This window comes from Plecotus auritus (genome assembly GCF_963455305.1).
Source record: "Plecotus auritus genome assembly, chromosome: 5".
Lineage (NCBI taxonomy): Eukaryota > Metazoa > Chordata > Mammalia > Chiroptera > Vespertilionidae > Plecotus > Plecotus auritus.
Genome location: NC_137776.1, coordinates 179,696,081 through 179,719,866, shown reverse-complemented (window position 1 = coordinate 179,719,866; position 23,786 = coordinate 179,696,081). Strand labels below are relative to the sequence as shown.

At 47.0% G+C, this 23,786-nt stretch overlaps 1 protein-coding gene across 16 annotated transcripts in view; it reads right to left on the bottom strand.

The window, feature by feature from the left end:
* RALGPS1 (Ral GEF with PH domain and SH3 binding motif 1) overlaps nt 1-23,786 on the bottom strand; it is a 263,998-nt gene that overhangs the window by 136,242 nt on the left and 103,970 nt on the right. For 14 of the 16 annotated variants that reach the window (XR_013960614.1, XM_080668512.1, XM_080668509.1 and 11 more), the window contains 3 exons: nt 13,400-13,483; nt 3,560-3,649; nt 453-545 (listed from right to left, as the gene is read on the bottom strand). The exons of 1 other annotated variant lie outside the window; for it this stretch is intronic. Coding sequence is in view for 14 of the 15 variants with exons in the window: in XM_080668512.1 (XP_080524638.1) it covers nt 453-545; nt 3,560-3,649; nt 13,400-13,483 (267 nt within the window). In the remaining variant the exon portion in view is untranslated. The remainder of the gene's footprint in view (nt 1-452; nt 546-3,559; nt 3,650-13,399; nt 13,484-23,786) is intronic. One more of the 16 variants, XM_080668504.1, reaches the window with a different exon arrangement.

Genomic DNA, 23,786 nt, shown 5'->3' with positions numbered 1-23,786 from the left:
GGCCTTCAGGAAAAAAAGCAGTTTTCCCTACAGGAGGGTCACAGGTTTCTCCAGAGAAACTCCTAGCTATATGGCCAGCAACCCACAGCAGCTGCAAACCATCAGCCCAGAGACCTAGCCAAGCGCCGTTTGGCGCCTGCCAGAGACGAATACCAGCCAAGCGGAGGGCAGGAGTTGTGCCGCTGACCTGGCCGTCACACTGGACATGGTAGGGTAGAGGAAGGTCTCCTCTATGGGGCCTCCAAACTCATCCACGTCGGTGTCCTCCCAACTTCCCGAGGCCCCTGAAGGAGAGAAGGTGCCCAGGGAGCAGTGCCTGAGCCCCCAGTCGTCCTCTGTTGTTGGCACAGGGCGCACAGGCAGGGAAAGCCTCTGGGGCTGAAGGAATGAAGAGCTTCAGCGCTGAAGTGACAGCCAAAATCAAAGGAACAGACTCAGGAAGATTCACTTACAGCCCAGGTCTTTGTCAGCCTGAAGATGGGTGCGCTTTGTAATGCCGACACCACAGACATGAGAGAGTGAAGGTTGTTGAGTTCTAGGAGTTTCTGGTGGAGGGGGGGGAAAAAGATATGGAATAGATTATTTTGCTGCTATAAACAACAGAACAAAAACACGCTCAAGTGTTACCAAATGTTGTCATATTTGTGAAATTCAATTGCACTTAAAAATATCTCATGTAGAAAATGTAGTTCTAGGAAGTTCATAGAAACCATATGCTCTTTTCCTTTCAAATTGCCACAAGGTGAGTTTGCAGCTACAACATTTGCAAAATTTCATAAGCTGACTAGTCTGGCTGCTGGACAGAAATGTGGCTTGGGAAAAGGTTTGATAATGCCCTTTATGTTCTTTTTTTTTTTAAGACAAATCTGAACAGTCCCAGCAGGCTTTTGGCTTTTGTGCACTGAAACCACAGCTGGCCAACAACGTCAGCGTGGGGGTCTTCGGTGACCACCTGGACACTGAATGGGGGGCTAAGGAAAGGCGCGATCAGTCTGCATAACCCCCCTCGGCCAGCAGGACGGAGCTCCAGCTTTCCGGCCACCTGACCATGCTCCTCTAAACCAGACCCCAAATTAGTGAGAACATTTGGATTCAATTCAGACTCAGACAAGTTCCTTGCCATGGAGGGCAACAGAAGGAGACACAGTCAAGAGTAAGTGCAGAAAAATGTAATGGCTCTGGTCCTGGTTTTAAGCGAGGGAAGCCTGCTAACAGGACTGGGGTCCCAGTCTCATTCTTGGGAGTCCATGAAGCCTAGGTTAGCAGCAGGCTCTCCGGAGCGCACCCCTCCGCCCCCCAGGCACCCACTCATTGTGTGTCCTTGGCACAGGTCACCACTGTGAGCATTACTCCTGAGCCTTGGCATCCACATAGTTAAAACGAGGAAGGAAGTCACGGCCCCTCTGCTACCTGGGACGGTGCATGGAAACTGCCTAGACCAGGGCCTGACGCCAGGGTCAGCACTCACGGTGATGTGGGTTGCTTATTCTTTGTCAGGAAGACTTGTCCCCCCATACCCACCGTCACTCATCTTGGGTACTTCCAAGCTCAGGTGCTACTGCCTCTCTTATGCCTTTCCTGATCATGTTCCCAAGTCTGGGGACGCCACCGTCTGACCTCCCAACAGTCTGTGCCTCTCCTTAGCACCCTGGACTGTGCTCCCTGAGGGCCGGGGCAAAGTCGTGCCTGCCATCACGTCCCCAGTACCTAGCTCAGCACCCAGTAGGGCCTAGTGAAATGGACAAATAAATGAAAAGCCCTCATGCCTAGTCGTCATGGCTTTGATCCTACTTGGAGATTTCTCCCTTACCACACTGTGCATACTTCGCTTCATACATCTTGTAACGTTCTCTAATTGTTTCCTGCTGTGGAATAACAGATTCGCTGTGCGAACAGAATTTCGTCGTATGTAACTGAATTACTATACATGTCACAGAATTTCTTTAGAGCTGAAGGTGCTCTGGGACAACAGTCGCCAAGCTTTTGGACCTCACAGACCACCAGTGGTCCGCAGACCACCGGTTGGTGACCGCTGCTCTGGGAGATGACCCAGTCCACCCCTTTCCTTGAATGGATGGGAAACTGAGGCCCAGAGGAGGAGGGGCCTGCACAAGCACATTCCCAAGGCACCATGCAGCGTGGCGGTCCACCATCAGGAGATGGCAGAGGTTAAAAGGGATCCCTTTAGGTCCCTTGGGTGGGAACCATAAACACATTTCCAAACGGAAAGCACCAGGTGGGCTGGAACATAATCGCACTTTCTCACGAGGCCCAGCACGAACTCGCTAACAGCAAGTATCACGAAGCCCAGCCTGGTCCAAGTACTTCAGACGCACAGGTCATAACAGTGCCCCTAACACACATAATTCATGGATGGATGCCCTTAACCTTCCGGAGGGAGGGCAGGAGAGCAGCTCCCCAGAAGGCATGCTCCACGGACTCGGTGGGCCTTGGGCATGGACACTCACCTCGCTAGCCTCCCCTTCATCCTCTGGGAATGGGATAGTAATCATGTGACATCGACTATGTTCATTTCCCTAAAGCTCCTGGTGTGGGACCTGGCTGCTGAGGAGCCTCGGTCAAGGTTAGCTGGCCTAAGGTGGAGTGGGGAGACGACAGGCGCACACGAAGCAAGGAGTGGACCAGGCAGAACAGTGTTCCGCCGGGTCAGGCAAGCTGGAGGCCGGGAGAAGTGTGTGGGGAGGAGGTGGCAGGGCTGTGTAAGTGATGCGAGTCGTTCAGAAAGGCCCCTGGGACCACAGCAGGGCTGAAAGAGATGAGGGAAGAGGAGGGGGGGTGGGAAAGGGGGATGCAGACATGAGCCGGTACCTAACTACTGACAAGGACAGAACCCGTCAGGCAGGAGTTGGGAGTGAGAGCAATAGGGTCATCCGGCCCAGGACTTAGCCAGGATGGGTGGGGGAGCTTTGCTGAATGGGGACAAAACCACAGGATGTGATGGCATCACAAAAATCAGTGCTGAGTAAACTCACCAACCCCGTCGCGGCTAAATCTGAAGGAGGAGGCGGGTGGACTCCAGGGGTGGTGTGAAAGGCCAGAGAGAATAGCTGGCTGCCAAAGTCACAGGGTGGAGGAGCATGCTGCCAACGTGGTGGGGGCAGGGGAGAGGCTGGGAGCCAAGTGGGCATCCAGGTCAGTCTCCCAGCTGCCTCTGTCTGGGGGTGTCAGGTCACAGCCCCCTATCTGAACCCTGCCCAGACAGACCCAGAGCACAGCTGCTGCCAAATAATTGAGGAAACATTTTTTTAATATTTTTTTATGGATTTCAGAGAGGAAGGGAGAGGAAGAGACAGACAGAAATATCAATGATGACAGAGAATCCTTGATCGGCTGCCTTCTGCACACCCCACACTGGGGATCGAGCCTGAAACCCGGGCATGTGTCCTGACTGGAAATCGAACCCTAACCTTCTGGTTCATAGGTCGATGCTCAACCACTGAGCCACACCATCTGGGCAGGGAAACACATTTTTGAGACAAAGAAAGAAAGGAAAGGAAAGGGGATTTAAAAAATAAATAAAATAAAAAAAACAGCTTACCTTGGCTATTTTCACAAAATGGCTCAGGATTTCTGCCCTTATTTTTAAAGTCTGTGCTGTAAGAATTTCTCGTACAACCCAAAAGCTGACCTGTAGAGTCAAATACACAAACAGACAGACAGACACACACACCAGAAAAGTTGTTAAATGCTGGGCCACCCATGTCACCCCTGCCCACCACTTTTATTGGGATGTCCAAGAGGTTGGGAAACTGGGAAACCATTGCCCAGGGTTGTGTGAAGTCTCGGGTCCCTTAATGTCACCCAACCTGGCAAATAAGTCCCCTAATCTGAGCACCACCTCTCCAACACACAGTGGTGCTGAGCGGTCATTCTGTCATCCTCCAGGGAGTTAGCTATTGCACCTCCATGACAGGAGTCTCTCGGCAAGCGCTGCAGGGAATTCTGAGATGGGTCAGACAGGATTCCTACTCAGAAGGATCCCAGATGTGGGAGGCCATGGATGGATGGATGGATGGATGGATGGATAGATGGATGGATGGATGGACAAGTGGCCAAAGGGATATGCATACTGTCAGTACCACCCACGAGAGCCATATCCTCAGCCAGACCTAAGACAAGAATAATTTACCAATATTCACACAATTGTAACAAGTTTAATTTTCTAGGGTAGGGTTACCCAAATACTAACAAAAATGACACAGAAATATCTTTCAAAGTTCCATGAAGCAATGCACGTTAAGGACATGTTTTTGTGGAGACAGCAGAGGCCAAAGAGCATCCTGGTACTTCTGGTTCAGAACATCACTCATGCTTGACCTCTCACATAAATCAACATCCTCACGCCCCTGAGTCCTTTGGTGGGACCAAAAACGCCATCTCCCCAGGTGTAGTTGACTCGCATGACACCTCTGAGAACACAGAGGGGCTTCATGCCGAGAGCTCTGGGAAGTGGCCAGCTTTCTGGCTGAGGTTTCTCTGCTGCCATGGCTCTTTGAGGAGCACAGAGGCCAAGAGGGCAATGAAGCTCTACAGAGAGGGGTGGGGAGTAGGGACAGCGTGTGGGGTTCAAAGGAAGGCGGGGCATTGAAAACCACTAAATTCTACTAAGCAAAAATTAGTTAAGAATATTCTAGAGTTAACAAAGCACGTTTACTGCTGCAACCAAATGTATCCTCTTTACTGAAGTACTGGCCCTTTCCAACGAGAAAACAAGGAAAGAATAACCAAGAATCAAAACTCTGCTTTTCACATTAAGCAGGAATATTATAGAAAAGTTTTCTCTGCATAATTATCTGTGGTTGGTTCCAGGACATGCCCTGGTTTCCATAGAATCATTTTTTCCCAAGGAATTGCCTAAAATTAAGTTCAGACTCAAATGTTTACTAGCCAGTTATGGAAGGAAGATATTCTGGATACCAAGTGATATACCCATAAACCTGATATTTTAATACATGCACATTTTTATGCCACATAATCTCGTGTGATCGTTTATGTGTCCTGTATAATTTGATAGATTCCTGCATGCCAAAAAATCACACATATTTATAGAGCATGAGAGTGGACTGTGATCTGTAGCAAATGGCATGTGGAGGCAACTCTAGGTCAATTCAATCCAACAGATTTTCATGAAGCCCTTACTGTGCACAGGCTCCAGGCACTGCAAGTCCAGACCCTATCAGTGCTTTCCCGGTATGGAGGTGACCAGAGGAGGAGGCAGCTGGTGATGGGGGCCTGACCTGGAGTATGGGGGAGGTGATGATAGAAGAAGGCTTCTTGCAGGAGGCAGGTCTTGAAAGGTGGGTAGACTTTTAACAGGTAAAGGTAGGACTGAGGTATGGTGTATACACCAGGAGAGCTGAGTAGATCAACACGACTGCTGTGGGGTGGAGATAATGAGGGAGATTGATGCTAACAAGGGAAGTGAAAGCCAAATTGTAGGGGTCTGGAGAAACAAAGTGATAAGAAGGACCTAAGACAATTAATTACACACAGGAGAGTCCCAGAGGCTTCTGAGCAGAAGAATAACAGGCTAGATCCCTTTATAGGAACACCCAACAGGAAATTGGTGCAATGGTTAAGTGAGAGGTGGGAGGCCTGAGCTAGGGCCATGCTGAGGCAGATGAAGAGAAGGGGCAGGTAAGGGAGATATTACAAAGGTAGAATCAGCAATTCTAAATATTTTTAAAATATATTTTTATTGATTTCAGAGATGAAGGGAGAGGGAGAGAGAGATAGAAACATCAATGATGACAGAATCATTGATTGGCTGCTTCCTGCCCGCCCCCTACTGGGGATGGAGCCCACAACCCAGGCATGTTGTGGGCCCTTGACCTGAATCGAACCTGGGACCCTTCAGTCTGCAGGCTGACACTCTATCCACTGAGCCAAACCAACTAGCCAAAAATTAAACATTTTTAATTCTCTTTACTAACTACAAAATTTAAGACAAGCTTAATGTACAAAACAAGGGAAACACAGATAAGCACAAAAGATGAATCACTTGCAACATACAGACCACCAAGATAACCACTATGGTATGTGTCTGTTGAGTATTTCTTTCCATACAAAAGAGTATACGTTGTATGTTAATCATATCACAAGAATTTCTATTTAAGTGAATAAATATTCTTCTACAACTTACTTTTTAGCGGCTGCTAAATATTTCATCTCAGGGATGTAGCATCATTAGGTGATCCCCTATTGTTGGGTACGTTATTTCTAATTCTTTTGTTGTGAAAAAGAATGTTGTGGTGCCCTGGCCAGTGCTGCTAAATGGTTAGAGTGTCGGCCCGCACACAGAAGGGTCTTGGGTTTGATTCCCGGTCAAGGGCACATACCTGGGTTGTAGGTTTGATCCCCAGCCCCAGTTGGGACTCGTTCGGGAGGCAACTGAGCAATGTATCTCTCTCACATCAATGTTTCTCTTTCTCTTGCCCTCTCCCTCCCGCCCTCCCTTCCCACTTTCTCTAAAAAAATCAATGGAAAAAATATCCTCCGGTGAGGATTAACACATAAAAAAATTTTGCAGTGGTGAGCATATATAGATATATATCTTTACATATTTTTAGTTAAGGTCTTGGGATAAAATTCCTGTAAGGTGAAATGAATAAAAGTATGTGTGCCTTTTTTCCAAAAGTAGATATAAAAAACTTGGCCTCTAAAAGGTCTATTTGTTTATCTATCAACAAGTTTGAGCAGATCCATGTTACCATACACAGGCACATGTACCAGTTATTTTTTTTCGTTACTAAACTAATGGACAAAATAATATCTCACTGTTTGTATTTTGCATTTCTTTCATGACTGCTCAGTCAACATTTTTTTGGCTTCTTTTCAGTTTTTTGTTACAAATATTTACAGGTCACTTGTACTATTTGCCTTGTGAATTACCTGCTCAGGTCCTTCACCCATCTTTCTATTGGGACATCTGTCCTCTTACTATTGGTTAGTAAATGGTCTTTGTATTAAAGAAAACACACTAACCCTTTGTGAGTCATACATTGTACCAAAAGTGTGGAGAAACTGGTACTTTTTGACACTGTTTTAGGGAATATACATTTATAGGACCATTTTGAAGAACAACTTGAATGTGTCTTTCAAGATGTTAAAGTTATATTCTCCCTAGAATATTTACCTTATGAATATAGAAATTTAGAGGGACATATGTACACAGGTTCACTGCTGCACTGTTTATAAAGCAAAAGAATAGAAAATGCCCATCAATAGGGAATTGGTTACATAAATAATACTTTCACCTCAAACTCATCCAGGAAGATGCTATAGAGGGAAGAGGGCAGCTGTGCTTGCTCCACCTTCTTGAGGGCAAATGATCTACAGTATTTGGAATTCTTCTGCATAGTAGGTTTGTCTTGTCTGCTCCCTTTATTTATCCAATCACTTATTTGTATCAGAACAGACTCACCTATGTTTATTTTATGCTTTGGGTCATGATCCAATACTGTGTTATTTATTTTGTTGCTCAGATCGTTCCAGCTTCGGCCACTGAGGCCTCTCTCAGTTGGTTCCTGCGACCCTTCCCTTTGACCCCCAGCATTGCTTTGATTTGTGGGCTTGTTTAAGCATTTCCTTATTTTCCAGCACTATAAGGTGCTACAGGCTCATCTTGGACATTTCTTGCCCCAGTCCTAAACCAGCCATTTTTCTCCAAAAAGCCGGGTTCCTTTTAGTAGACAATGAGATTAGAAACCAAATACCTAGCAGTACATAGCTGGATTGTGTCTGTACTATTTTGAATTCCCACCAGCAATGAACGAGAGTTTGTGTTGCTCTGGGTATTTGCTAGCAATTTGTATTTGTCAGGGTTGTTTTTTTTTTTTAGCTATTTTAATTGGTATGTAATATTTTGCATTTTCCCAATGACAAAATGATGTTGAGCATCTTTTCATGTTTATTTGCCGTCTGCACATCTTCTTGGGTGAGGTGTCTGCTCAGATCTTTTGCCCATTTTTTAATTGGGTTGTTTTCTTATTGTTGAATTTTCAGAGTATATTTTGGATACAAGTCTTTTATCAGATATGTGTTTTGTAAATATTTTTTCCAGTCTGTGCTTTTTTAAAAAAAAAATCTCTTAGCAATGTCTTTTGCAGAGTAGAAATTTTTAATTTTAATAAAGTCCCAACTTTTCAAGTTTTTCTTTCATGGATTGTACTTTTGGTGTCATATCTAATAAATAATCACTAAAGGTCATGCAGATTTTCTTCTATGTTTTTTCCTAAAAGTTTTATAGTTTTGACTTTTAGCTTCCACTTAAACTGCCGCTATTTTGGATAGTCTATCAAGTCTGACCTATAGTTTTGACTTTTACATTTAGGTCTATGATCCATTTTGAGTTAATTTTTATGAAAGATCTAAACTCTAGGTTCATTTTTTTATATATGCTGAAAAAATTCCAATTATTCCAGCATCATTTGTTGATGAAATTGCCCTTTCTCCACTGAATGTCCCTATGCATTTGTCAAAGACCAGTTGACTATGTTTGTATAGGTCTGCTTTTAGGCTCTCTATTCCAGCAGTCGCCAACCATTCGGACCTCACGGACCACCAGTCGTCCGCAGACCACAGGTTGGCGACTGCTACTCTATTCTGTTCCACTGTCTTAGATGTCTAGTCTTTAGTCAATATCATGCTGTCTTTATTACTGTAGCTTTTCTGTCAGTCTTGAAATCAGATAGAGTGAGTCCGCCAACTTTGTTCTTTTTCAGTATTATGTCTTTAGTCTTTCCATATAAGCTTTACAGTTTATTGATATTTATAAAATAGCTGAGATTTTGATTGGGCTTGAACTGAATCTATAGATCAACTGGGAAGAACTTAATAATGAATTTTCTAATCCATGAAAATAGAATATTTCTCTATTTCTATCTACTTTGCTTTTTTGCATCAGTGTTTTATAGTTTTCTACGAACAGAACTTGTACATAGTTGTCCGTTTTATACCTAAGTATATTTCTTCATGTGTTTGTGTACTATTGTAGATTTTTTAAATTTCAAATTCCAATTATTCATTGCTGGTATAGAAAATCTTTTGTATGTTGACCTTACACAAACTGCAACCCTGCTATACTCACTTATTAGTTCCAGGAAGTATTTTTTTTAAAATAGATTTGAGATTTTCTAAATAGACAATCATGTCATCTGTGAATAAAGACAGTTTTACTTCTCCATTTTCAATCTGTATATCTTTTCTTTTCTTGTTTTGTTGCAGTAGTCAGGACTTCCAGTATGAATGGAAGTGGTACGAGAGTGCATCCTTGCCTTGTTCCCGATCTTGTGGGGAGAGCACCAAGTGTCTCAGCATTCGGTGCGATGTTGGCTGCAGGACTATTGTAGATATCCTTTATCAAGTTGAAAAAGCTTCCTAATTTGCTGAGATTTCCTAAAAAGTCATGAATGGATGTTGAATTTTGTCAAATGCTTTTTTGAATCAATTAGTACAATAATATGATTTTTCTTCTTTAGCCTATGAATACACTGGATTACATTAGTTGATTTTCAACTGTTAAACCAGTCATGTATACCAGTCGTGGAATAAATGCCACTTGGTCATGGTGCTAATAAACTTTTAAATACAGACACTATTATTATCACCATTATTGTCCCAGTGGTATAATTAGCACTAGAGTTTAGCCACTGAAGACTAAGATATCCCCTGGGAAATATCTCAACAGTATTATAGATGAATAAAGCAAAATAGTTATGAACACAAAGAAGTTTATTTAATCAACCACAAATAAAACAATCAAAGCATAAAGTAAAGAAAAATTCGGGTTTAAAAATACTGTCTTTTCTTATGAGAAATCTACTTTGCCATAAATTTCTCATAAGCCCATTCACAGTTTTCTTACAAACCTGGAGTTAGAAGGGACTTCAAGGCCCCCTCTTTCCCTCAACCTCTGCCCCCTCCACCCCCAACCCCATGATGTTCTACAGTCACTGTGATAAAGCCCTGTCTGGTCTCTGCCTGGGCTTTCATAGGTAGGGAACTAACTACCTTGTATTAGGGTAAAGTACTGCCTCCCCACTCCCATCCCCTGGTTCCTATACTTACTGATTGGGCCCCATAGGTTATGCTCAATCAGCTTCCCCATAGGAACCCCTCAATTACTTGAAAAAACCTTGATTATCTCCTCTCTGAGTCTTCTCAATCCTAGATCCTTCACCTGGTCCTTACGTAACATGCTTTCTTTCCCCTCACCCTCTGGCCACTGTAATGTTGGCATGCCACTCCTGGATGACAGTCTCCCTGCTCTTCACGCGAGGCACCCAGGAGTGGCTGGATAAAGCAAAGGAAAGTGAAATCACCACACACCATTAGAATAGCTAAAATAAATAAATAAAAATTTAAAACCCTGACAATACTAATTGCTGGCAAGGATCTGAAGCAACACAAACTTACATTCATTGCTGGTGGGAATGAAAAATGGTACAGACACAATCCAGTGATTGTACTCCTAGGTATTTACCAAGCGTATTTGAAATTTTGTGACCACACACACACACACACACACACAGACACAAACATGCATTTGTTTATAGCAGTTTTGCTCATAATTATAGAAAACTGGAAGTAAATAAGATATCATTCAGTAGGTGAATGGGTAGACAAGCTGGTATGTCCATACTATTGAATTGTATTCATAAAAAAAAATTAAGACATCAAGCCATATAAAGACATGGATGAATCTTAAATACATATTGCTCAATGAAAGAGCCGGTCTGAAAGGGCTCTTTATATATGATCCCACCCACTTTGACATCTGAAAAGGGTAAAGCTATAGAAATGGTAAACAGATCAGGTTCTGGATCATTGTCTTCCTCTCCATACCAAACTCTGCCTTCTTCCTTGAGCAACTTCAATATCACTGTGCGTGACCATGGCCTTAAGGTCGCTTGGCCACTTCAGCAACTCTTACCCACCTACCACTTCAGTCACCTCTTCCTCATAATCACCCGGAACTGCTCTGCACCAGAAACTTGAAATTCCAGTCTTGGGCCACAACCTTTCCACCTTATCCCGGAGCCCCCACTGTGCCTGTCCTTCCTTTTCACCACACCCGCAGTCCCCGGCAGCCCGTGCCCCTGAGCAGACTGCTCCCCTATCATTTGTCACTTCAGCCCCTAGTCAGCACTTTAAGTTCCCTTCCCCTTGCTCCTTCAAAACTCTGCTTTGCTAACCCCGACCTGTGGATGGATCCCAGCATTTGCCCTCCTATGTCCCTACTCCCAGGCTGCAAAGTGCACCTTCAGAAAACCATCTCCCCTTGCGCACTGGGGCCACTTTAAAAGTCACAATCTCCGTTTCATCTGGGCCATCGTCTCTGCCCAAGAGTCTTTCTATATTTCCACAGTCAGCTCTCTCCTTTCCCCCGGAGTGGCTTTTTCATTTCACTTTCATAACAACTGTGCAAGGTGAGTACTGTTACTGTTCTCACTTACAGATAAGGAAACGGGCTCAGAAAGGTAAGTGACTGCTTTCCTTTGTCTGGAGTCCGATGGGGAAGCTCGTTCTCACATATGGAAGTCTGCTATGAAGGAATGCCAATCAGTTTATCTCAGGAAAAGCAGCCAGTGGCTGACCAGACCTGGCCGCCGGCCAGTTTCCAAACCGGAGCTACCAGAGTATGTCCAGGAGCTGCTGCTCTGAGGACCTGACAGGCCGCAGGAAGACCCTCTCTCAGGGCACCGCTTGGGAAAGTGTGGCTTTGCTCTGGTTCGCTGTATTGCTCTGATCTGGACACGATGCAGTTGTTCGCAGAACGAGCCACGTTGCCCTTGGCCAAGCTGACCTGGCCTCCTGTGCAAAGTAGATTACATCAGAGCCCCAGTGGCCTCCGGGAGCTCGGCAGCTGGTCGGAGGTGGGACGGAGCTGGCTCCGAGTCAGATAGTTTTGCTAGGAAACTATGAATCCCCTGATAGTGTGTGCACATCTGGTTTTTGGTGAGTTTTCTTAAAAGACTAAGCTCAGTTGAAAAGGAAAAGATTTTGAAAACAAAGAAAAAAGAAATGAAAGACTTTAGAACTTCCTTTTCAAAACAAACGGTGTGCACTCCCTACCGCAGACAGGCCCTCCTTAGTTCCCCTTGTCTCATAAAACAAGTCCTGCTAACGCAGCCTTGCTCTGAGCACTCGAGCTGGTGCCTCTCTGAGGCTCCTGCTATACTCGGGGTGGCAGCCCAGAATGGGGAGGCCCCGAGGGGGCTGGGTAATGTGATGCACAGGACCCGGCATTTCCGCGAGGGAACGCCCAGCTGGAGGAAGGCGCCAGAGGGAACCCAGGCCCATCACCCAGAGATCCAGTCATGCACACCATACAACCTCTAGGCCACTGACCTCATTTGAAACCAGTAAAACAAGCAGAAAATAACTGTCAACAGCACCGCTTGGGGGCTTGATCTATCCAAAGGGGGTCTTGCAGGGTGCTTCCTACTGATGACCATGTCCTGGGAGATCTGACTGAGCAATCAGAAGCCCACCCCTTCAGCAGGCCCAAGTCCCCACTATCATTTAGTAAGTAGGGACGCAGATCTTCATACATGGAACAAAGGTTCTGGCTGGACCTAGTCAGTTTGTAGTAAGATGTATGAGGCCAGTGAGCAGGCCATCAGGAATTCAAAGAAATTCACTTCAAGGAATGCTTCCTGAGCACCTCATGCACTCGTTCCCCATGTATTTACTGGGGGTCTATTCTATGCTGACCTTGGGCAAAAGGTGGGGGACGCAGTGCTGAACAAGGCAGACACAGTTCCTGCCCTCATGGAGCCGACAGACGGGGAAGGAACCTGGAGACTGGAGAGTCACACAAAATGAGGACAGGTGAGTGAGGGCCACATGGAGAAGCACAGGTGCAGTGAGGGAATGCATGACGGGGAGGCCTTATAGAGGCTGGGGTTCATGGAAGACTCCCCAGGAAGTGCCGTTCAGGCTGAGGAAGAATTCTGAGCTGAGAAGGCAGCATGCATGGAAGCCTGATGGGACAGAGGTATGATGCATTAGGAAAAGGAAGGAAGGCCAGAGTGGCTGAAGCCCGCAGATTAGGGGGAGGGGCAAGAGATGAGGCTGGCGGGCGGACAGAGCCAGACCCACCACGCAGGACCTTGCAGGGCAATTAATGTGCTTGAACCTTAGCTTATGTGGAATTGGAAGCCACTGAAGTGATTTAAACACAGGAAAGATGTGTTCAGTTCCACGTGCTGTGAGAAAAGAGGACTGTGATGGCCCAAGAATGAATGAAAATGGGGGGTTCAGGAAGAGGGGTCTGGACCTGGGGCCAAGTGTTTGGAATTGAACCCCAGCAGGGCTCCCAGGCTACAGGTAGCAACACTGCTATATGGACAGGCACATGCAAGGGGTTGCTTACCTGGTTAAACCTCCGGGTAAAGGCCACAACGTTTGGGGCGAGACTATGTTTCTCCTTCTTACTCCATCCACAGCTGGCTAGTTCCTAGGAAGCAAAGAGTCCATTTCAACAGTGGTTCTAATCGGGACGCAAACACAGCAGGGGCACCTGATTGGAACATGGGTATGGAGGTGGGGAAGAGCTGTCCTCACCGGAGTGGGAAGATCCTCTGTCTCTGGAGAGGAGGGCTGGGAGGAGGCGCTTCCTGGGACCCTAGAGAGGAGAAGGGGGATGCTTTCTCTACAGCCCCAGCCCCATTTCCCAGGACTTCTGTGCCAAAATACTCAACCTCACCACTGCCACTCCGCCAGCTTCTCTGGGACCAGAAATCCCTTCTTGACTCAAATTGTCTGAGAGAGGACATGACGTTTTAACTAGTGGGACTCATCCCCCCAAAGGCAAACTGGAAATTTAAATCTGGCTGGAGAATCTCAGGTTTCGTCAGCTACATGACATCCTCTAATCCTGGGGTCAGGGAAAGCCTGATCCAAGCCCACTGCAGCCAGGGAAGCTTCTGGGATTACCTCGATTCCTACCTGAAGCTGGACCCTCCCATCCATCATATAACCAAAAGGGGACAGCGGAGAGGTTCCCTTTAAGATCTCTTTCAGGGGCCGTGTCTCTTCTTTTTCAGCAGGTTTAGCATTATAGTTTGATCAAATTACCTAAAATTTACCTTTCCGTGAGGCTGGTTCTGATCCAAGGGAGATAACAGGAGCAATGTAACGGGGTTACTTGAGGGGTTGTATAAAAGGACCAAGGAAAGGCCCCTATTCAAATGCCTAGCATTCTCAGCTGGTGCCTGTGGAGCCCTGGCAGAGAATGGAGAAAGGGGCAGATTCTAAAGTTCTCCACCCCTAAGTGACAAGACCTCCTTTGAATTCACATCAGGCCTCGGTATTGTTAATAACATTATTTTACCACACACCTGGAACTTTTATAAGATCTTTAGTGAGAGCCAGCTGTCCACCAACTGGAATAGACACAGATCAGAGTCTGCCAGAAAGCCAGAGAGGGCAGCAGGAATGGATAAGACAAAACTTGCTGGCTGAGCAGTTATGCCTAAAGTGCCGCGCCCTTCCAATGCATCTCAGGACCCAACTCTAAGCCACAGCCTAGCTGAAGGCCATGGACAGCTCTGGACACCAGATGAATGACCTGGCCTTGAGAACGACTGAGAACCAGCCAGAAGCTAAAAACAGCTCCTCTTCCTGGCCACCTCATTTGTGTAAATGGCATCATCGCCCTCCCAGTCACCCACATGAGGAAACACAACCATCCCTGACCCTGCCAAGTCCTTCACACCCTAAATAACAGTAATGACAATGATATTAACCAAGAACCATTTATCAAGAACCACCCTACACACACGCCAGTACTGGAGAGGCACTTCCCGTGTTACCTAATTCTCAGCACAACCATTTTAACAAAAAGGAAAGGGCCTCAGTATCATTCGTCCTCTTGAAAAGATTATTTGACTCTACTTTTTTCAAAAGTGCACATGAGTGCCTTTGAGATGTAAAATTTCCCTGTGTAGCCTGGCTGGGTGGCTGTTAGTTGGAGCGTTATCTCTTACACCAAAAAGGTTGTGGGTTCGATCCCTGGCTGGGGCACCTATGGTAAGCAACTAATTGATGTTCCAGTCACATCAATGTCTCTCTCTCTCTCTCTCTCTCTCTCTCTTTCTCTCTCTCTCTCTCTCTCTCTCCCCTCTCTCTCTCTCATCAATAAACATATACCTTGGATGAGGATTAAAAATAATAATAAATTACCTGTGTACCATGATTCTCCTTGTTCTGAAACGTATATTTGGCCTGAGTTATATTTACTTCTTCCCCCTGATGCACCTTTTCACCTATTTTAATCATTTTGCAAATGTATATTATTGCCCTTTCAATGTTTAATTGTGAGGACAAGAGCCTTTCTCCCCTGTGAATCCCAAAGCCAGTCCCTGGAAGGTATGGGTTATAATCAGATAGAGAAGTGGATTCATAAAACTGATGTTCAAGGAATGAGGCATGATTATTGCCTAATTTCTGGCCAATAGTTGCTCCTTTTATTTATTTATTTTTACTTCTTTGATAAACAGTCAAAATTATATACGTGTGTGTGTGTGTGTGTGTGTGTGTGTGTGGACATCTAATTGAGTCCTCAATCTTATACCACGCCGTAAGTAACTTAGGAAGGCATCCTGAAAGGGAGCAGTGTGGATCTTCCCCTTAGAAAGACCAGGCTCAGCCCTAGCTGGTTTGGCTCAGCGGATAGAGTATCAGCCTGTGGACTGGGGTCCCAGGTTCGATTCCAGTTAAAGGCACATACCTTGGTTGCAGGCTCAACCCCGGGCCCTGGTCGGGGCATGTGCGGGAGGCAACCAATCGATGTTTCTCTCTCTATGCCTCTCCCTCTCCCTTCCACTGTCTCTAAAATTCAATGGGATGAGGGGGTCAGGAAAATAAGTAAATAAAAATAAAATTACTAAAAAAGAAAAAAGAAAGACCCGGATCAGATCCTACATGATGCTTATCTTCTCAGAACCTCAATTTTCTCATCTTAAAATGGGTATAGTACTCTATTTATCTGTTAAGTTCATCATGACAATTAGATGAGATTAACACACCCAGAGCACCCAGCACGTGATGTGTGATAAAGGTTATCTCCCACTTTTCCCCCGTCATGTGCCACCAGAATCAGCTCTAACCCCAAACACCCTCTGATTCTCCCACACCACACTCTTGTTGCTATCTTGAACTATTTAAAAAACTATTATTTCTCTTTCATTTTGCTGATGTCATGCAGGCAGGAACCAAAGCACGCAGTTAATACATCTGCCCTGAATTTATTTGATTTGAACATTTCTAAGACCGTGACTCAAAAACCGTATGTGTAGTTCTTGGGTTTTGACAATTCCCTAAGCAACCTTTTGCACTGGAAGGCCTGTAACATTTAGAATTAAAACCCCAACAGAGTAAAACATTGTCGAAGAGCTTCCTTGATAAAATAGAAGGATCAAAGGACTTAGAGCCAAGGACCTCACCCCAAATCCCAGCCCTGCCACATATTTCCTGGGCGACCGCAGGTAAGGTCACCTCTCTCGCATCAGTTTCTTGTCTGATGAAACAGGGATGGTGACACCACCTCCACAGACCAAGAGAAAGGCTGACAGAGAGGCGACATGCAGGGCAGGGCCGGGCTCACAGCAGATGCCAAGCTGCATTTGTTGAATGAATGCGTTCCTCAGTGCTGAAATCTCCCAAACGCAGCGCAGAAAGATTTATCAAGATGTCCAAAGAAATAAGGCCATTCTATCTACTAAAACAGGCCCTCAGCCCCACCTCCTTGGCTCTGCTCCTCTCCTGTGTTTGGCCTTATAGGATTACAAGATTCCATCTGTGTGAAGTGGGTTTGGAAAATGTGAGGCAATAGAACAATGCTCTTCCAGTCACAGATGCCTAAAAAAGGTCCATGCTATGGAACGGATTCGAGTGTAATTAAGTTCGAGTTGACCAGAGGAGACAGGGCTGCTTCTAGAAGGGGGAGAGGGTGTGGGCTGATGCTGGTAGGGTCCTAGTAGCCTCCTCCCTCCCTGAGGAGCCACTCAGCCGCCCTGGGCTATGGGGAGGGGAGTCTCGCCTGGCTGTCCTGACTCTGACTCTGCGTCCCCTGCTGAGGTCAGCTGGATGTGGAAGGAGAGGAAGAGCCTGCACAATCCTTCGCCAGCTTCTCTGGGGCCTCTCTGTGAGGTGGATGTTCCCCGGGTTCATCAGGGAGGAAAACGATGTTAGAAGAAAACTTTCTACCACTAAACGTACAAATGTACCCTCCTCAGGCTTCTGGGGAAGGGAGGCCCCCTGCCCGCAGGATCCACCCTCCTCCTGGGCTCTAGGTCCCGTCCCTGCCCCTCGCTCAGAAGACCTGATACCCTTTTTTGTTCTAGTATCTCCATCCTCTTTCTCCCCAGTTTCCTCTTCCCACTAGCACTTTAATGTGCATAAGCCTCTCCCATCCTATATAATAAAAGAGTAATATGCAAATTAACCATCACTCTGCTACATCCACAAGCCACGCCCACCAATCAGGAGCAAATATGCAAATAAACCCAACCAAGATGGCTACGGCCACAGAGAGCAGGAGGAAGGCTTGGGTTTCCCCGGCAATGGAGGAAGCCAAGCTTTCCACCTGCCCTTGCCAGCCTAGGCCTCCACTCAATGCTACAAAGTTTCAATGATAGAAGATACATAAAACCCAGATACCAGGGCCTCTGCTTGGGTCGTCGGGGGGCGTGGCCAGCCTGCAAACCACCACAGGCCCCTCGCCCAGGCCGCCTCACGCCCCAAGGGAACCCCACCCTGATCCGGGACACCCTTCAGGGCAAACCAGCTGCCCCCACCCGTGCACCAGGCCTCTATCCTATCTAATAAAAGTGTAATATGCAGATTGACCATCACTCCCACACACAAGATGGCTGCCCCCATGTGGTCAAAGATCCTGCCCCCATGTGGACACAAGATGGCCACCACAAGATGGCCAGCAAGGGAGGGCAGTTGGGAGGTACCAGGCCTGCAAGGGAGGGCAGTTGTGGGCAATCAGGCCAGCAGGGGAGGGCAGTTGGGAGGGACCAGGCCTGCAAGGGAGGGCAGTTGGGGGCGATCAAGCCTGCAGGGGAGGGCAGTTAGGGGTGACCAAGCCAGCAGAGGAGGGAAGTTGGGGGCGACCAGGCCTGCAGGGAAAGGCAGTTGGGAGGGACCCAGGCCTGCAGGGGAGAGCAATTGGGGGGGACCAGGCCTGCAGGGGAGGGCAGTTAGGGGTGACCAGGCCTGCAGGGGAGGGCAGTTGGGGGGGACCCAGGCCTGCAGGGGAGAGCAGTTGGGGGGGACCAGGCCTGCAGGGGAGAGCAGTTAGGGGGGACCAGGCCTGCAGGGGAGGGCAGTTGGGGGGGACCCAGGCCTGCAGGGGAGAGCAGTTGGGGGTGACCAGGCCTGCAGGGGAGGGCAGTTAGGGGTGACCAGGCCTGCAGGGGAGAGCAGTTGGGGGTGACCAGGCCTGCAGGGGAGGGCAGTTAGGGGCAAACAGGCTGGCAGGGGAGCAGTTAGGCATCAATCAGGCTGGCAGGGGAGTGGTTAGGGGGTGATCAGGCTGGCAGGCAGAAGCAGTTAGGGGCAATCAGGAAGGCAGGCAGGCGAGCAGTTGGGAGCCAGCAGTCCTAGATTGTAAGAGGGATGTCCGACTGCCCGTTTAAGCCGGTGGGATCGGGCTTAAACGGGCAGTCGGACATCCCTCGAGGGGTCCCAGATTGGAGAGGGTGCAGGCTGGGCTGAGGGACACCCCCCCCCCCCCCCGTGCACAAATTTCGTGCACCGGGCCTCTAGTTAATAATAATAATGGTGATGATGATTATGACAATGACATCTTTTCTAAACCTCCAGTCTCCTTCCGCTCCTGCTCTCTTTCTTCTCCTTGCAGGGAATGTCTTGGAAGGGCCGTCGGTTCTCACTGTTTCAACTGGCTTCCCTCTCCACCTTTCTCCACTGAAATGGCCCTTTTATTTTCTGTTTCTTTTTTTTTTTTTTTTTTTTCAGAGAGGAAGAGAGAGATAGAAACATCAATGACAAGAGAGAATCATTGATCAACTGTCTCCTGCACACCCCACACTGGAGATTGAGCACACAACCCAGGCATGTGCCCTGACCTGGAATCGAACTGTGACCTCCTGTTTCATAGGTCAATGCTCAACCACTGAGCCACACCGGCTGGGCTAAAACTGCCCTTTTCTCTCTCGGCGACAACGTCCTGGCTAGGCAACCCCTCTGCCATATTTATCACTCTGTCCTTGCCCTTCAGCCCTGCGTTCTTCTGGATGCCTTCTTGCCACTCAGGCCCGCCCCCCTCAGGCTTATTTTCTAGTTACTTTTTCCTTTTCTGACACATGTGCCCCACCCCACCAACATCTGTCCCAGGCTCATCGTCTACATCAGTGGTCGGCAAACTGCGGCTCGCGAGCCACGGTTTGCCGCTCTGTTGACTTAATGAGTTTGCCGACCACAGGTCTACATTCTCCTATGTCTGGGTTCTCTCCAGAAGATCTCATTTACCGCCATGGCCTCAGCCGCACGTCTGTTCAACCCAAGTTTCTCTCCTGAGCTCCAGCCCAGGATATTCAGCAACCTGCTGGCCACACCTTCCGTGGCTTCGCACAAACACCTCAAAGTCAGCAGGCCCAGACCAAAAGGGTGTGTGACCAGCTGCCCTCCATAAAAAGCACACAACAATGTGAGATTCATTTAGACGTCCATTCTGACATCAAGGAAACTATGGAAAAAACCCTAGCTGATGTAAAAACAACTTTGTCTCAGCGCCCTCATCGGCAAGCATTCCTTGGTGACAGCAAGAGTCAACACTGCTTTCAGCTCACTCCGCAAAACTCCCTGGCCACACTGCCAGGAGTGCCCTCTCAGGCTGCCAGCTTTGTTCTGAGGTGTCTGGAAGTCAGATGCCCTGAGGTGGCCTGAGAAAGGCCTGACGCTGACCATGCCTGGGGTCATGAGGAACGGCTCTGGAAGAAGAAACCTGGGGAGGGGACAAGTCCTCCCTGAAGACCCCCCCAAAGGATCTAGGCTGCCAGGCCATAGGAAGCTGGTGCCTACACACGGTGCTTCCATGCATGCGCTTACTTCTGACTGCAGTCTTCTCCAAATCACGTCCCTGCCACATGCCCACACAGAACAGGCACCACCTCGAGGAAAGGGACCACCACCAGGCTAGCAGCCAGCACCACATACCATTTTGCTCAGTGACAACCTTTCTCTTCCTCCCCCCTCTGTGTTCCTCCCCATTCCTTCCATCTATCCTGTGGGACATCTATCCTCTGGGACAACCTTCAGAATTGGTGGAATAATCCCACACTTAGCCAAAGGAGTTCTAAAAACACCCCAGGGAAGGGTGGCCCACTGAGGCAGAGGGGAAGACCGTGCCAGTTTTGGGATTGGTGTGAAGACCGACTAAGGAGTAAGGCGCTTCAGGATCTCAAATGTCACTGGTGGGTATGCAAAATGGTATAGCAATATGGGAAAGCAGTTTGGCAATTTCTCATAACATTAAACATACACATACCAAATGACCAGCAATCTCGCTAATGCAAACATTTGTCCACACACAAAAAACATATATGCATGTTTATGGCAGCTTCACTCTCAATTTCCCCAAACTAAAAGCAACCCAGATTTCCATCAGTCGGTGAAGGATATAAACAAACTGTGAGACAGCCATATAATTAAATTAGAGGCCCAGTGCACAAAATTCCTGCACGGGTAGGGTCCCTAGGCCTGGCTGGTGATCAGGGTCGATTGGGGCCTTCCGGCTGCTAGCTGCTGGCCGGGGCCTTCCTTCGTTCCGCGCCGCTCCCTGGTGGTCAGCGCACGTCTTAGCGAGTGATCGAACTCCCAGTCTCCCGGTTGAACTCCCGAGGGGATAATTTGCATATTAGCCTTTTATATATAAAGATATTACTCAGCAGTAAAGAAGGGACTAAGTGCATCAGCACAGATGAGTGTCAAGCTTTATGCTAACTGAAAGAAACCAGACACAAAAACATTATATGATTCCATGGATATGACATTCTGAGAAAAGTAAAATCTACAGTGGCAAAAATTGGGTCCCTGGTTGCCAGGGACTTGGGACAGGAGGCAAACTGACTACAATGGGGCACATGGTCATTTTAAAGAAATAGACGTTCTCTTTCTGGATTGTGATTGTTTATGTGAGAGTATACATCTATCAAAACTCAACAAACTGTTCACTAAAAAGGGTGAATTATACTGGATGAAAGTAAACCTCCATAAATATGACCTTAAAAAGAAAAGGAAAGGAAATAGTCCAAGCATATAGGACTGTGAAGGGAAATCCCATAATACAGCTGAGCAAAAAGACTAAGGAACAAAGGGCCCTGAAGGGGGGAAATTAATGAGATTAAAAAATTGATAGAAATAAAAATATAATACAAAGTTTGAAAAGATTTGAGGACATGACAAAGGCAAATGATAATAGAAAGAAAGCAATTATAATCTCTAAGAATAACAAAACCCAAGAATTCCTATTTGTATAAATTTAAATGTGATATATGTTTTTAAATTTATGTGCATTTAAATAGTACATATTTAATACATTTAAATATGTTTTAATAGTTGTATCTGTTTAAATATTATATATCTATGTACATTCTAATATCAGGCAGTTGGATTGAAAGGAAAGAGAATCTGTAGGTGCCTGATGTGAGGCACATTCTCCCTTGAATGACGAGGGTCATCAGAGAATGAAATGCAAGCCTGGCACACCAGAGTGGCACTGAACAGCATGTGCACGGCCGTGCCCTGGGTGATACTTACATAGCCGTAACAACAGTAAATGCTGCTTGTTGGTTTTCAGCTTTCAGGGTTAACCTGAGGGGAAGTGTGATGGACTTGGCTGTAGCTGCAGAATGTCCAAATGTTAATTTAACTAATCTGACAATGAGAAGGTACAGCTGATGGAGGTGGCAGGTGGAGGGGGGGAAGGAAGGCGTAGGAAGTGAGCAGTCGGGAAACACTGTTTAAAGCTGTTGAAACTAGAAATTAAGGTTTCCATGCACCAAATAAAGTTCCAAAAGTCACCAGTAGAAGAAAAAAACGGTTTAAAGAGTTCACCTTTAAGGAAAGGGGTGGGAGTAACGGACCAAGCCTTTTTTCACAAGATCTTCTGTACTATCTGATTATCATGTACAGGATAATTTTAAACAAATTTTAATAGATGACATAATTCAATATTACACACTGTAACCCTTCTAAAATTAAATCTTCACAGTCGAGTAATTATTCAGAAATATACAATTTTGTTATAAAGTCCTTACCAGCTTATAACCTGCCAGTGCCAACATTTATAAATAACGGACAGTTTTCACATGCCCACTAGAAGCTTCTGTACCTTTTGATGGAGTACTCCTGCGCAATCACGACCAGCTGGACCTTCAGGAAACAGGCCTGTCCTACAGGGAGATGTTAGGGCTTTAAGCAAGTGAAGCCCAAAGGAGGCAGCAGCTCACTGGGGAGCCGGGCAGCGTCCTGGAGGGCTCCTGGCGGGAGCTGCATAAACCCTCCCTGGAACAAAACCAGCCGTCATGAAAAATGGAAGGAGAAGAAACGGGAAGGAGAAGAAACAGGAAGGAGGCAAGGGAAGCGAGGAAGGATGTAAGAAAGGAAGGAAAGAATGAAGGGAGGGAGAGATTGAGGAAGAGGAGGAGGAAGGAGTGAGGGAAGGCAGGGCTAAGTGACAGCAATGTGCCAGGGCCTTGAGGGGCTCAGTGTCCATCTTATGGGGTAGACAGGCATAACGCAAGGCAGCAAAGACACCTACACGGCCCTGCTTTGTTCCCCAAGGCTGAGGTGTAAAAGACACTTCCAGGTCCAAGCCTTCTGAGTAGCTGTCTGTGGGCAGCGGTGTCCTTACCTCTTTCTTAGATGATGATAATAAGGAGGAGGGGAAGGAGGAGGAGGAGGAGGAGGAGGAGGAGGAGGGGAAAGGTGAGAAGAAAGGATAAAGAAGGATGAGAAAGAGAAAAGGAAGGGACAACAGTAAGCACGTCTGCATTCATTTCTTTATCAGAGTTAACGTATGTTTTAAGACAGCAGTCACCAACCTTTTGGACCTCACGGACCACCAGTGGTCCGCAGACCACCAGTTGGCGACCGCTGTCTTAGGAAATACAGCCAGGAACAACACAAACATGCTGTTGCTTTCATGGAGCCTGTGTCCTACAGGAAGGGGAAGAGATGAGAAACTTGTAATAAGTCAGATGACAAATCCTAGTAAAATATTAACAGGACGAAGGGATGGCATGTTTGGAGGGGATGCCAGGTGGCTGGCAGGTGGGCACTGGCGTGGAGACGAAGGAGGTGAGGCAGCTCTGCAAGGAAGTGCAGGGAGAGGCTTCCAGGCAGAAGGAAGGACAGGTGCACAGAGCCCGGGTGGCAACCATGGGATCTCTAACAACAAGGTGGCTGGTGTGGTTACAGCGGAATGAGCCTGGAGGACAGTGGGCGGGGAGGTGGTGGGAAAGGAAGGTGGTGGGGAGGCCTGACCTTGAGGGCAGGGAAGGGCTGGATTTTATTCTGAGAAGGATGGGAGGAGATTGAGAAGAGGTAGTTCCCAAAGCCTCGTGCTGTGTAAGTTTCCCTGCTCTGATAACGTGAGGCAGACAGACCGAAAAGCATGAAGTGCTCTTCTGCTGTGCCATGGCGCACCTGTACTAGAATCCCACACGTGGAGTATCATGGGAGATCCACACGCTTTAGTAATTTGAAATAAACACCTGCCCGGGGCT